Source organism: Pan troglodytes, chromosome 8 (assembly GCF_028858775.2).
Source record: "Pan troglodytes isolate AG18354 chromosome 8, NHGRI_mPanTro3-v2.0_pri, whole genome shotgun sequence".
Taxonomy (NCBI): domain Eukaryota; kingdom Metazoa; phylum Chordata; class Mammalia; order Primates; family Hominidae; genus Pan; species Pan troglodytes.
In genome coordinates, this window is record NC_072406.2 from 48593400 (window position 1) to 48607557 (window position 14158).

Below are 14158 nucleotides of genomic sequence, written 5' to 3' on the forward strand. Positions count from 1 at the left end.
AAGTCGTAGGATTAGTTTCCTGCACCATTTGGGGTGCCATATGCCTATACGACTTCCTTTGTCAATGACATATGTAGGTCTTTGGCCAATGACACATGTAGGTATGACATGTGCCTTTTCCAGGCAGATGCTTTAAGATTCAGTGCATGAATTGATACATTCCTTCCCCACTGATGCAAGGATTATGGAAACACATGCCAAGATTAACTTTAGTCAAACTGGATCTTTGAATGCCCAGGGTGAAGAGAATCTCTTCACTGACATGCACGGGACATATGTAAAGTCATAAATTATTTTTTGTTGTGTTCAGCCTCTGAGATTTTGTAGTTGTTTGTTATTGCAGCAAAACCTAACTTATTCTGATTGATAAAGAAATTAAGGAGCATAAATGGGTAAAGAATGCATGGATCAATGGGTGGATGGATGGTTAGATGAATGAATGAATGGACCAACATAATAATTAGCAGCATGGTGGTTCCTCAAAAAGTTAAAAATAGAACTATCATATGGTCCAGGAATCCCACTTCTGGGTATGTATCCAAAAGAATTGAAAGCAAGGTCGTTGAAGAGAGATTTGCACAGCCATGTTCATAGCAGCACTATTTGCAGTGGCCAAGAGGTGGAAGCAACTTGAATGTCCATCCATGGATGACAGGATAAGTAAAATGTGGATGCACATACAATGGAACATTGTTCAGCCTTAAAAAGGAAGGAAGTTCTGACCCACGCTACAACACAGATGAACCCTGAACAAATTATGTTAAGTGAAATAAGCTGGTCACAAAAAGACAGATACTGTCTGATTCCACTTATACGAGGTACCTATTGTAGTCAAATTCACAGAGACAGGAAGCAGAATGGTGGTTTTCAAAAGTTGGGGGTGAGGAGAAGGGAGCAATTGTTTAATGGATGTGGAGTTTCAGTTTTGCAAGATGAAAAAGTTCCGGTGATCTATTTCACCACAATGTAAATACACTTAGCACTACAGAACTATATAGTCACAAATGGTTAAGACAGTAAATAAAGTTTATGTGGTTTTTTTTTGAGATGGAGTTTCACTCTTGTTGCCCAGGCTGGAGTGCAGTGGCACGATCTCGGCTCACTGCAACCTCCTGGGTTCAAGCGATTCTTCTGCCTCAGCCTCCCGAGTAGCTGGGATTACAGGTGCCTGCCACCATGCCTGGTTAATTTTTGTATTTTTAGTAGAGACGGGGTTTCCCTATGTTGGCCAGGCTGGTCTCGAACTCCTGACCTCAGGTGATCTGCCTGCCTCGGCCTCCCAAAATGCTGGGATTACAGGTATGAGCCACCACACCTGGCCTGTGTGTGTGTGTGTGTGTTTCTACCACAATAAAAATTAAATAAGCAAAACAAAAATGCACATGGAAACATTTTTATTTAAAACAATAAAACAAAAACTTTTTTTTCTTTTTTTGAGATGAGTCTCACTCTGTTGCCCAGGCTGGAGTGCAGTGGCACCATCTCAGCTCACTGCAACCTCTACCTCCCAGGTTCAAGTAATTATCCTGCTTCACCCTCCCGAGTAGTTGGGATTACAGGCATGTATCACCATGCCTGGCTAATTTTTGATTTTTTTTTTTAGTGGAGCTGGGGTTTCACCATATTGGCCAGGCTGGTCTTGAACTCCTGGCCTCAAGTGATCCAACTGCCTTGGTCTTCCAAAGTGCTAGGATTACATGCGTGAGCCACCATGCCTAACCCGATAAAACAAACTCTTTACTGATGGCACCTGGCACTTACTCATCCAGGCAGGCACTGTTCTTTGCATTTTATCTGTACCAGAAGTTAATCCTTACAACAACCCTATAAAATAGATACTGTTCTTATTCCCATTTTACAAAGGAGGAAACTGAGGTAAACAGAGGCTGAGTAACTTGCCAAAGATCATTCACTAAAGGAGCCAGGCAGTGGGGTTGAGTCTGCTCTCTTAATCCCTCATTGTTACTGGCTTTCTGTAACTTCCTGGAGATTTTCTAAGTTAATTAAGTTAATATGGTGTTCATTAAGAGATATTTTCCAGAATGATTAAGTTATTAGCTTCTTTTTGGCTCACACTGAGTATGGCCAAGAGGTGTTTTTTGATGATATTGTGCAAAGTTTGCATCCCTGTTGTGGGTTTAACAACCTAGGACCCTCTGTTTGGGCTTTTTCTTACAGAATAATGATGAATGTAGCAGTGAAGGTCTAACATCATATACACCAGCCAGAGTCAGGAAAACCTCCGCACTTACTTGGGAAAGTGGATTTCACTTTCTGGGGCTTTGGTTAAGGACTCATAACTTCTTGTATGGTACCCAGAGACAGAGCAGATTTCTGCACCAAATGAATGCTATCTTATAATTCTACAACTTTAACAATGTGCCAGCATGAGGTAAGGTACTATCAGGTTCCTTTTAAAGAGGTGAGGTGAAGACACATGTATTGACACGCATTCAGGATTCCCCTGACCCACTGTTGGCTTGACCCTTGCTTCCTGGGCTGCAATACGACCCTGCACCCAGTCTTAGAAAGTCAGGCCTGTCTTTGGTCTCTGCAGACTGAGGTTTCATTTCCAGCTGAGTTGGTCTCAATACATAAACATTTACTGAACAAGAAGAGAATATTTTATTTTATTTTATTTTATTTTTTAAATTCAGGGAATACATGTGCCAGTTTGTTACATGGATATATTGTGCGATACTGAGGTTTAAGCTTCTATTGAACCTGTTACCCAAATAGTGAACATAATTCCCAATAGAAAGTTTTTCATCTTGCCTTCCTTTTTCCCTCCCACCTTTTGGAGTCCCCGGTGTCTATAATTCCTGTCTTTATGTCCATATGTAGCCAATGTGTAGTTCCCCCTCAGAAGTGAGAACATGTGGTATTTGGTTTTCTGTTCCTGTGTTATTTCACTTAGGATAATGGCCTCTAGCTGCAACCATGTTGCTGCAATGGACATGATTTCATTCTTCTTTTTGTGGCTGCATAGTACTCCACAATGTATAGCGTACCACATTTTAAAAATCCAATCCACTGTTGATGGGCACCTAGGTTGATTCTATGTCTTTGCTATTGTGAATAATGCTGCAATAAACATATGAGTGCAGGTGTCTTTTTGGTAGGAAGATAATATTTGAATATCTTTACTAACTAACACATCCACCTTATTGATTCCTCCTAACTTCACAGGTTGGGTTTAATTTCTAGTTTAATAGAATTATACCCTATGTGCACAATTCTTTGTTATTTCCTTATAGGTGAAAAAACAGTTATCAAAAACTGTGTAGTGAGAAGTTCTTTCTTGGGGCCAGGTGAGGGCACTCCTGTCATCTCCCAAATACCTCTCAGGGTGACAAAAAGAAAAAAATAACTGCTTTTGTTTAGTCAAGTTAGATGACAATAGCTAGTTTGCTTAGCTAATTTCTATTTCTATATATCTATATAGATCTATATGTCTACAGATCTACAGATTTATATATATATAAATACATCTATATATCTAGATCTATCTCTATATATATTTCACTTTGGATGATAATACCACATTCAATTACATTCACTGGTTTTCAACTCTGGCGGCACATGGGAATTGCCTAGGGAAGTTTTAGAAAACTTTGAATTCTCAGCTGGCACCCCCCCAAAATTCTGATTCTGTTGGTTTGGGGTGCAACATGGGCATTGGTAATGATAAAAAAAAAACAAAAACATACCCCAAGTGCTTTTAACATGTAAGCAGGGTAAGAACTACTGCTGGAGTGCTAGTTAATTAAAAATGGGCTTGTTAGGGGTGAAAATATTAGAAATTGGTTTTCTAATTTAAATCAGTGTGTGATTCACCTGCATGATAAACATGGTGCTATAAAAGCATGCATTTGTCCCCTGTGAAGAATGGCTGTGCCCCAGATTCGGAAAGCTATCCAACTTGGGTTGTTTCACTAACATTGATCCTAACTTTGCCTTTTGTCCTGGGGCAATTCCTTCCTTCCACCTTTCTCTGGCTACTGGCTGACCTTTTCAGCTGCCACCCATGCTCTTGGCCCCCTCCCGGGCACAGCCTGCAGCATGAGTCTGCTGGGCCAGTCAAGCTCTTCCTCAGGTTGCTCTGTCATTGCAGAGATTTCTGGGATGCTCTCTTGGGTTCTCTAAGCCCTTTTCTCTCCCTGATCCCTGCACTGGCCTTCACTGCACAGTGGTTCTGCTCTTTCTCCTTCTGCCTGGCCGAGGCCAGGCTCTCCCTGAAAGGCCCTCAGGCCTCTGCCAGCCAGGGCCAACACATTCCACATTTGGCCCCTCTCCCCATGTGAACTCAATCAGTAACAGAAGCCCGTCTGACTAATAGAGGATTAGTCCTCTCTCACACTGCTATAAAGATACTCCCTGAGACAGGGTCATTGATAAAGGAAAGAGGAGTAATTGGCTCACAGCTCCGCGTGGCTGGGGAAGCCTCAGGAAACTTACAATCATGGTGGAAGGTGAAGGGGAAGCAGACACATCTTACACAGTCACAGGAGAGCGAAAGAGAGAAAGAGGGAAGTGCCAGACACTTACCAAACAAGACCACTTGAAAACTCACTCACTATCGGAACATCAAGGGGGGGAATCTGTCCCCATAATCCAGTCACCCCCCACTAGGTTCCTCCCTTGACATGTGGGGATTACAATTCAAAACGAGATTAGGGTGGGGACACAGAACCAAACCATATTACTCCCAGTCACTGTGCCTTCTCACTAAGCTAGAACACAGACTCTTAAATGTGGAATTTATTGGAACACTGTGGCTGTAGAAGGCAAAAGGCAGGTGAGCTGGCCTAAGTTGGCCAGGATCCCAAGAGGCAAGCCTTTCCACAGTGCTCCTCTTGTCTCTGAAGGATAGGCGTTCACATTTCCTGTGTAGGCCACCACCAAACTGTGGGAAAACTCTGCTATGATTCTGTAACCAGGTAAACACAGCCCTGGTAAGTTGCTGTATCAGCTATGAATGCATTTTTTTTTTTTTTGAGATAGACTCTCTATTGCTCATGCTGGAGTGCAGTAGCAGGTTCATAGCTTACTGCAGGCTTGAACTCTTGGACTCAAGCGATCCTTCTGTCTCAGTCTCCCAAGGGACTACAGGCATGCATTACCACACCTGGCTTTTTATTTTTTTATAGAGATGGAGTCTCATTATATTACCCAAGCTGGTCTAGAACTCCTGGCCTCTAGTGATCCTCCTATCTCGGCCTCCCAAAGTGTTGGGATTACAGATGTGAGCCACCACACCCAGCCTGAATGCACCTTGTGGTGGCCTCAGAGGTCTACACAGAAGAGTGGGACTGCTGGAAAAGATCTACAGAGACAGGAGTGACAAGTAGGCTTAGTGGCTTCTAGGTCCAGCTGTGCTCCTGACTGTGTGATGTTCAGTAAGCACAGTTGTTTTGGGCTTGTTTTCTAACCAGTGAAATGTGGGATGGTGTGCTAGAACTTCCTACCCTTCGGTGTGCCTGTGAAGCTTGGGGATCTTGTTAAAATGCAGTTTCTGATTCAGTAAGAGAGAGATCTGAGATTCCACATTTCCCTAATGCCACAGGTTCTTGCCCCTGCTCCTTGTTCATGGGCAGCAAGATTCTTGCCCCTGAGGCCTCTGAACTCTACAAGTCCTCCAAGATCTTATGTGGTCCTTGGTCACAGTCTCCTCCTTCCCTCCTATCCCCACTAGACATTCCAGTCCTCAGAAACCTCATTTCTCTGCTCATCCCTTTTTTTTTTGGCAAAGTCTTGCTCTGTCATCCAGGCTGGAGTGCTGTGGTGTGATCTCAGCCCACTGCAGCCTCCACCTCCTGGATCAAGCGATTCACCTGCCTCAGCCTCCTGAGTAGCTGGGATTACAGGTGCCAGCCACCACATCCAGCTAATTTTTGTATTTTTAGTAGAGACAGGGTTTCACCATGTTGGCCATGCTGGTCTCAAACTCCTGACCTCAGGTGATCCGCCTGCCTCGGGCTCCCAAAGTGGTGGGACTACAGGCGTGAGCCACCGGTCCTGGTCCTGCTCATCCTTCTTTAAGATCCTGCTCTTCCTACATCTCAGTGCTGTGTCATCTTCCTTCCCGAGGGCTCCAGCACTCCAACGCAGATGCTCACCGACCTTGTTTTCCAGCGAAGTTTCTACTCCTTGGTGTGTTTCCATGAACACCTGGCTAGGTAAAACGAGATGGCCTGCGTCTTGCTCACCCTAACAGCACTCACGTGCAGTACTGACGGACGTCCCCTGGACTCAGAGTTGACCTCTACATGAGAAATTGTAAAGCGGCACATTTAATTAAGCAAGCCAACCACATCCCACCTCAAAATACTCTTTATTATTCATCCTTTCTTCCATGAAAGCTTTGATATGGTGGATCTTTGGTGAGCATCCCGTTCTTTAAATAAAAGTAACTCAGAAGCTAATTTAAAGAAGATATGCTCTTGGAATTTAACGCAGCTTAATTACATTTTTAGCATAATGGTCATATGGAGGACTTAATGCAATTGAAGTTAATAAAAGTATTATCACTGTGCGGGAATGTCTTGCGGGTCCTTAAACTTCAGTGTGCACTGATGCAATTTTGGAGCGCTTCAGAGAAAGGATTCAGAATTATGAATACAAAATGTTTGCAGGTCCTCTGGGCGGAGGCTGTGCCTGTGCCTAGGCTAGCTCTCCATGTGCTATTTTTGAATGAATGAATTGAATGAAGGAACCTCCCTAACTTCCTGGTTCTGGGACCCTGTACTACCACGAGATGGCAGTATAGTACCAAATGTGGAAAGCGGATAGACGCACTGATTTGCTTTTTATGTCTCAACAGAACGTTTGCACCTACACTTTAAATTGCATCCCGTGCTCTGCAACTGCTCCTGGTTTTCTTTTGGCAAGACAATCTCACTCTCTTTGCCCAAACTCTTAAGTATTACAGGCACCGGCAATGCGGTCAGTGCAGGTTAAGAAACTGTAATGTGCCATGGTTTACTCCTTAAACTTTCTTATCAACTTTTTTCCCTTCTGTTTCATGGTACTTTCAAATTGCATTTATTATAAAGCAAAAAGAAAGTGTTTCACATAACTTCTCCCACAAGCAATTTTAATGAGCTTTGGCTTTAGTAATGGTTTTAATCATGTTAGACTTGATCTTCTAGCCACACAGCAACCACATCAACCCCTCTCCCAATTTGACAAGATTTTGAAAAACTAACATTGTTTTATGTAATTAAAGACACACCTGTATAGCACACAGAGGTGTTCATTTGTCTAATGCAATTGGCCAGATAGAGACTCGTTTCTTTCTTCCACCCTAAAATCAATTTTGGGGTTTTGTTCCCTTAGTAGATACCATCTGAGTATTGGCAAATATGCAACTCAAGTTTTAGCTTTAAAGGCAAAGAACCAGCACTTATGTCTTAATACCATCTCTAAAATCAGTCTCTAATGATGACAGATGCAGGTCTTTTTATTGAGAACTGTCCTCAGAATTTAAATTGGGTTTTTTGTCAAATAAGTTCGCTTAAACACACATAGATCTTGAGTTATCAAATATAGCATTTTATAATGATATATTGAATAATAAGGTAAAAAGCTTCAAAGCTGGACATTTTCCCACTGTGCTATATAGTTGAAAATGTGTCAATAATGACAATACTGCTACATGAGAAAGCCAACATGCTAACTTGTGTCTTGTAGCTTTCTCTCCATCCTTCATATGTGGTAAAGACTCTGGGATCTGCTCTTAAAATTCTACTTTATAACTGAATATATAAAGTTTATGGCTGGCATATGTATACTATACATGAGTCAACACGTGGGTTAGATGTAGGCCACTGATAGGTACCTAAGTTACAAAATAATTCTTTAATGAGTAAAACTACTGGAGAGGTGAACACTTTTACAGTGTCTCTGGCTTTAAAAAATAAGATTGGCATGATAGCTAAAGCAGGGGTTCTAATTGCATATCTAACTTAATTAACACCGAGACTTACTCTGAAAAGGATCTGCAAAATGTTACTACTATGGAGATCCTATGCGAAGCCTCTTACATGAGAAAGATCGGCCAAGAAAGTAGCGTCCACTCTATCAAAATTTTTTTTAGCCACTAAAAATTCCTATTAGGTAAAAGTAAGGAGAACAAACATTTTAGCAGGATGTGCAGAACAAAGCCCCTCCCATCCCATCCCACAATGATTGATGCCCCATCATTAGCAGGGTAGCTGCCCATTTCTTATCTTGATTGACAGGTTAATAAGGGACCTGGGGCTATCTCTTCAGTATTAACACACAATCTTACCAATTACTTTTAAATTATTGCTAATCTGTCAGAAAATAACAAGCATAAGGAATAAAAATATCCGCGAAACTGAAAGGTCTGCTGAAGCAGCTTTTACTTCCGGTGCCTTAAAAGGTTCAGTTGGAAAACTTGCTAGAATTTAGTCAATAGAATTTAGGCACCGGCGATTTTTTTTAAGAAAAACTTGTAGTTTATAATAGTTCATTGGTTCAATTAGGAGCGAAAAAGAAGGGAGTTTTGTAATGCAATTGTCCAGCAAAGGAAAACGCTTTAAATTGGGGGATTATGTGCGCAGACCACCTGTGGGGCATTCAGAGCCCTTTTCTATAAAGCTTCAACCCATGCCTAGCTGCCTGCAGGCTGGCTAACAATGCCGGGAAAAGCTGTTTAAAAGGCTGAGCACTTGTGCCTCCGGTCTTCACTAACTGTTACAAGTCTTCCTCTCTCGCGCTCTCTCTCCTTTTTAAAGTAAAAGTCCCACATCCCTTTAATGGAAGAACTTTAAGGCTCCGCGGTGGCCAATTGGTCTGCACTAAGAGGAGATAGGCAGCAGGGAAAGAAACTTCAGACTATACAGCACATTTGCAGAGGAGAAAAGATCAAAGTTTTTCAAACTCAAAAGACCAAGTTCCCTACAGATTAACCCTATTCATTTAGCTCCTCTTAAAGGAATGATGTGCTGAGCCACTGGGCAGACAGGTAAAAAGTTCAACAATTGCCGAAGCATTCTTCTGCTAATTCAACAGCCTTCTGCTCAAATAAATTAGCTTAGTCTTGACAGAGGAACAATAGCTTTTTCTCTAGGAAAAGCAGCACATTTGATATACACAAGCACTGAAGGTTATTAAGATGTTAACCCGTTAGTTTAATCCATTGAAGAGCGCCTGCTCCCCTACCAGATTGTCAAGTGACTTCTACTGTAAAGGGTGAGCTATGGTTTAAAACATTAACCTCTACACCTCAGCAATGCGTTCCCTCCCTGGAACACCAGGTGCTTTCAAAATCACGGACTCCAGAAATGAATGCAGGGTTTTGAAACCTTTAGTGATACCATGCAGGATAAATAACAAGGCCTAAGGGGAATTACTGCCTTGCAGAAGTTCCATTTACATCCACTAAAGTGAGAGTTGTTATCCATGGATCAGAAAAGAGCTCCCATGAAAAACATCGTCTTTGGGGAAGGTGCAAGAACTCAATTTTGATTTCAGTTCAACAATGATATTTACTTGGCTAACAACTTAAGAACTAGAGTTTAACAAGTAATTTTCTCCATGCCTAAGGTAAGTGTACAGAATGACAAGCCAGAAAATGTCCATTTTCCCCATGCGTCCTTAGCAAGCACTTTAAAGGTGACAGCTCAGAAGAGGCGGGGGAGAGGGCAATGGTTAAATCATTTATCAAAAGTCATTTTATTGACAAAATAGAATACTTATATCTGTTCTTACAGGGGTAAGCCTCTAAACTTTTTACAAAAAAATGTACACACTATATCTTTGGATATATACATATTTTACACTTTTTTTTTTTTACAATTTAACAAATAATTATATAAATACATCCTCTAATGTAAGAAACCCGTATTTACGTGGGGTGTATAATTAAGACATTTCTTGTTTGTTTACTTAAGGCATTTGCCTGGTCATTAAGAATACCCAAACCGTGCAATCCCATCAGGTCGCGGTCACCCCTCCTCCAGGGTAAGTCAGGGGTGGGAGTTTACGTAGGAAGAGTCGAGGGAGAAAAAGAGGTTCTCCCAGGTGAAATCTGTGTATCTGACTGCAAACCCAGCCAAGTGCAGCCAGGGAGGGCTCCAAACCTCGGGTTCTGGAAACGCCGCAGAGTCCACCCTCCTCAGCCAACAGAAATTAACGCGTGGCGGGAGGAGCTCCCCGCACATCAATGGAGGAAAAGGGGCTGGGTCTGGGAGGCTTCAATGCCAGGTACTTTGTTCTAAGTGAGTCATTTAAGTCCCAGCTAATGGATACCATTAAGAGTTCATTATCATGCTAATAGCAATCAACACTGTGAAGGGGTGGGAACCTCAGCCCATCAAGTGTCCCTTCGCTGCACTTGGGTCTCCTCGCCCCCCTCCCCACCCCTCCTGGGCGCCCCCTCCCCTCCGCTCAGACCTGGGACAATGGCATCTGCTTTGGATAAGACACGGAGCTGGCCGTGCCCGACCGCCACGTCAGGCCAGTGCTGACGTCGCTGTAGAGGGAGCCCCCGCCGCCGCCCGGACCCCCGCCGCCGCCGCCCCCCGGCCCGCCGCCACCCCCCGCGGCCGTGGCGCCCGCGCCCCCGCCCACCGCGGCGCCCTTGCTGGCCCAGCAGCAGCGGGTGCACAGGGAGCGCCAGGACTCCAGCGTCTTGCCGGACCAGACCCACACGCCCGAGGTGATGCCCACCACTAGGCACATGAAGTACTTGAGCATGAAGACGGCGTAGTCGGGCCTGCGTGCCTGGTCGGGCTGCAGGTCCCGCAGGCACGGGCAGTTGTGCGTGGCCTCCCAGCGCGGGCGGTTGTGCTGCTCGTAGAAGAGGCAGGCGACCACCACCGCGGCGGGCACGGTGTAGAGCACGGTGAACAGGCCCAGGCGGATCATCAGCTTCTCCAGCTTGTGCGTCTTGGTGGGGCCGTCCTGTTGCTTGATGACCGAGCGGATGCGGAAGAGGGACACGAAGCCGGCCAGCAGGAACATGGTGCCGATGAAGAGGTAGATGACCAGCGGCGCCAGCACGAAGCCGCGCAGGTTGTCCAGGCTCTGGTTGCCCACGTAGCAGATGCCCGCCACCGGGTCGCCGTCCACCGAGCTGAGCGCCAGCACCGCGATGGACTTGACGCTGGGCACAAGCCACGCGGCCAGGTGGAAGTACTGCGAGTAGCCGGCGATGGCTTCGTTGCCCCACTTCATACCGGCCGCCAGGAACCATGTGAGCGACAAGATCACCCACCAGATGGAGCTGGCCATGCCGAAGAAGTAGACCAGCAAGAAGACCACGGTGCACAGCGCGGGGCCGGTGGTCTCGTAGCGCACGTGCTGCTCCACCGCGCCCAGCTCCTCGTACTCGCCGCGCCCGCCCGGGCCGCCCGCGCCCGCCGCGCCCGCGCCCGCCGCCGCGCCGCCCGCGCCCCCAGCGCCCCCCGCTCCTGGCGCGCCACCGCTGCACGCCACCTTCTCGTGGCCCGCCACCAGGCGCACTAGGTAGCCCACCGACACGAAGAGGTAGCAGGCCGAGAGGAAGATGATGGGCCGCTCCGGGTACTTGAAGCGCTCCATGTCGATAAGGAAGGTGGAGACGGTGGCGAAGGTGGACACGAAGCAGAGCACCGACCACAGGCCGATCCAGAAGACGGTGAAGGCGCGCTCGTCCTGGCTGAAAAAGGGGTTGTGGCAGGGCAGCGCGCAGTTAGCGATCTGGCCTGTCTTGACGCGGTTGTAGAGCGGGTGGCGCTCGCTGGACACGCTCACCATAGGCGCGCGGCACTGGCACCCGGGCTCGCAGGGAGCCGCGCCGCCGCCAGGGGGCCGCGCCTTCCCGCCACCGCCGCCGCCGCGAGCTGGGGGCGCCGCCGCGTCCCCGCCGCCACCGCCCCTGCCGCCGCCGCGGTGCGGGGGCCTGGCCCCCGGCGGGCGGCCGTGGCCGCTGCCCGAAGGCGGCTGCTCGCCGGGCGGCGGCGGCGGCAGGCGGCGCGGCGGGCTGGGCGCGGCGGTGGTGAGGTCGGTGCGGTTGTAGTCCATGCACAGCGTGTCAGGGTTGCCTTGCTCGGGCAGCCGGTCGCAGCGCATGCGGTCGGGCCAGGCGAAGCCGTACTGGCGCATGAGCGGCGCGCAGCCGGCCTTGGCGCGCTCGCACACCGAGCGGCAGGGCGGCAGCGGCTTCTTGTAGTCCTCTAGGCAGATGGGCGTGTACATGCTGCACAGGAAGAACTTGAGATCGGGCGAGCACTGGATCTCCACCAGCGGCCAGAACTGGTGCACCTCCAGGCCCGCCTCGTCCTGCGTGTCGTGGTTGAACTGATTGGGCATGTAGGTGTAGTTGTAGCCGATGCCCTTACACAGCGGCACGGTGATCTCTTGGCATGCCAGCTCCTTGGCCGAGGCGGCCGCAGCGCCGCTAGAGCGCTGCAGCAGCGCCAAGGCGGCCAGCAGCGAGGTCACTTCCAACAGGTAACCCCACTCCATGCTGTGCGCCTCGGCCCGGTGCCCTCGCCCTCCAGGCGGCGCGCAGAGGGGTGCCCGGGGGGGGGGCCCACGAGAGAGCCGCAGACGGGTACAGCGGGTGATCTGGGGTCTCCCTTATGCTTCGCCCGGGAGGGGGGTCTGCCGATAATCTAACCCCTTCTAGGGGCGCGTCCGCAGCGGCACGGCCCGCAGCCTGGGCAGGGCCCTTCCGCACTCCTTTCCGCCGCTCCGGGGGTTTGAAGGCGGCTGCAGGCACGCGCCACAGTCCGAAGGTCCGCTCTGCTGGCCCCGGGTCGCGCTCAGCCCTCGCGGCGCAGAGCGGCCGGGCCTCGGCTCATCGTCCCGCGCTCGCTCGCCTCCTCTCCGCGCGCCCGACCACTTCTCCCCGCCGCGCCGGGCGGCGGTGACTCCGCCGGGCAGAGAGGGCGGAGGCGCCGCAAGTTTCCTCTGGGGCCGCGGTGCGCAGTCAAGATGGCTGGGCCGGGCCGCTTGCCGCGCCGGGTCAGCCCTGGCGGCCACCACTCGGCCCCCGGGGGCTCATGCCCGCCCCCAAGGCCGCGCCGCCGCCGCCGCCGGAGTTGGGGACCCGCCTCGGCCCAGGCCGCCGCCCTCTTTCTCCGGCGTCCGTCCTTCGTCCGTCCGCCGCCGGGACAGACGGACCCCCGCCGCCTGGAAAAGTCAGCGCCGCGCTCCGGCCGCAGTCGGGCGAGGTGCACACAGTCTCCTTCCTGCTGGACACCCAGGAGCAAATCCAGACCGGAAGGCGGAGCGGACACCTGAGTGGCGCGGCCCGCGCCCAGCCGCCGCCGCCTCCTCCTCGGCGGGAGCAGCGCCCTTAGCCCAACTTCCCGGCTCCAACCCTGCTCGCGCCGCGCTGCCGGCTCATGAATATTTATACAGCGCGGACTCGGTCTCCGCCCCCAGCCCCGCGAGCCAATCGCCGGGCGGCAGGGCGGAGTCCACGCGCTCCCAGGGCTCAGCCTTCCTTAAGGCAGTCCCCGAGTGTCCGCACTGCTGTGCGCGCTCTCTGCGGATGGAGAGTTTTGGTAACCTTGGGATTGATCGCAGAGACAGAGTGTTGGCCATGGCTGTCCCCATGGCGCTGAGTGCGTCGGAGGTCTTGGTCCCCTTACCCCGAGTCTGCCCTTGGGGACAGGGACGGGGTTTGGTGCAGCGCGCGCCTCCCCGGCGCGTTTCAAACCAGCCAAGCCCCTGCTGCCACCCTCCGCGAATGTGGGTGATCTGCGGGCGGCTGGGGTCTCGTGCTCCTCGGGGCGGCAGGAAGGTCTCGCAGCAGGCGAGCGCCGGGGAGGCCTGCCGGGGCTCGGCGCTGCAGAAGACCCGGGAAAGGGTGTCCTCCTTGGGGTTCTCAGAACGATGGTTTCTGAGACTTGGAGATGTGGGGGGTGTGGAGTCATTCTAAACTGGGGCTGGACCCGGGACGGCCCGGGTGAGATGCCCCGGAGCCCAGCCTTGGGCGCGCGAGGGGCGCGGGGGACAAATGCCCGCCAGAGACTCTCCTCCCGCCTCCGCTGCGTGACCTGGGGGAGCCTCAGTTTCCCCACCTAGAGAGTTGGGTGATCATAGCACAGATCTCCAAGGGGGCTTTGATAATTAGGTGAGATAAAATATAGGAAGCCCCGAGCCGCCGTGCTTTCTTAGGAAAAATCCTTCAATTTCT

At 49.7% G+C, this 14158-nt stretch overlaps 1 protein-coding gene across 1 annotated transcript; it reads right to left on the reverse strand.

Annotated features, from left to right (window-relative positions):
- Nucleotides 1–9675: 9675 nt before the first annotated feature.
- FZD8 (frizzled class receptor 8) lies at nt 9676–13346 on the reverse strand. The gene has a single exon (XM_024346306.3). The coding sequence runs from the start codon at nt 12475–12477 to the stop codon at nt 10417–10419; it is 2061 nt and encodes a 686-aa protein (XP_024202074.2). The 5' UTR covers nt 12478–13346; the 3' UTR covers nt 9676–10416.
- Nucleotides 13347–14158: the final 812 nt, after the last annotated feature.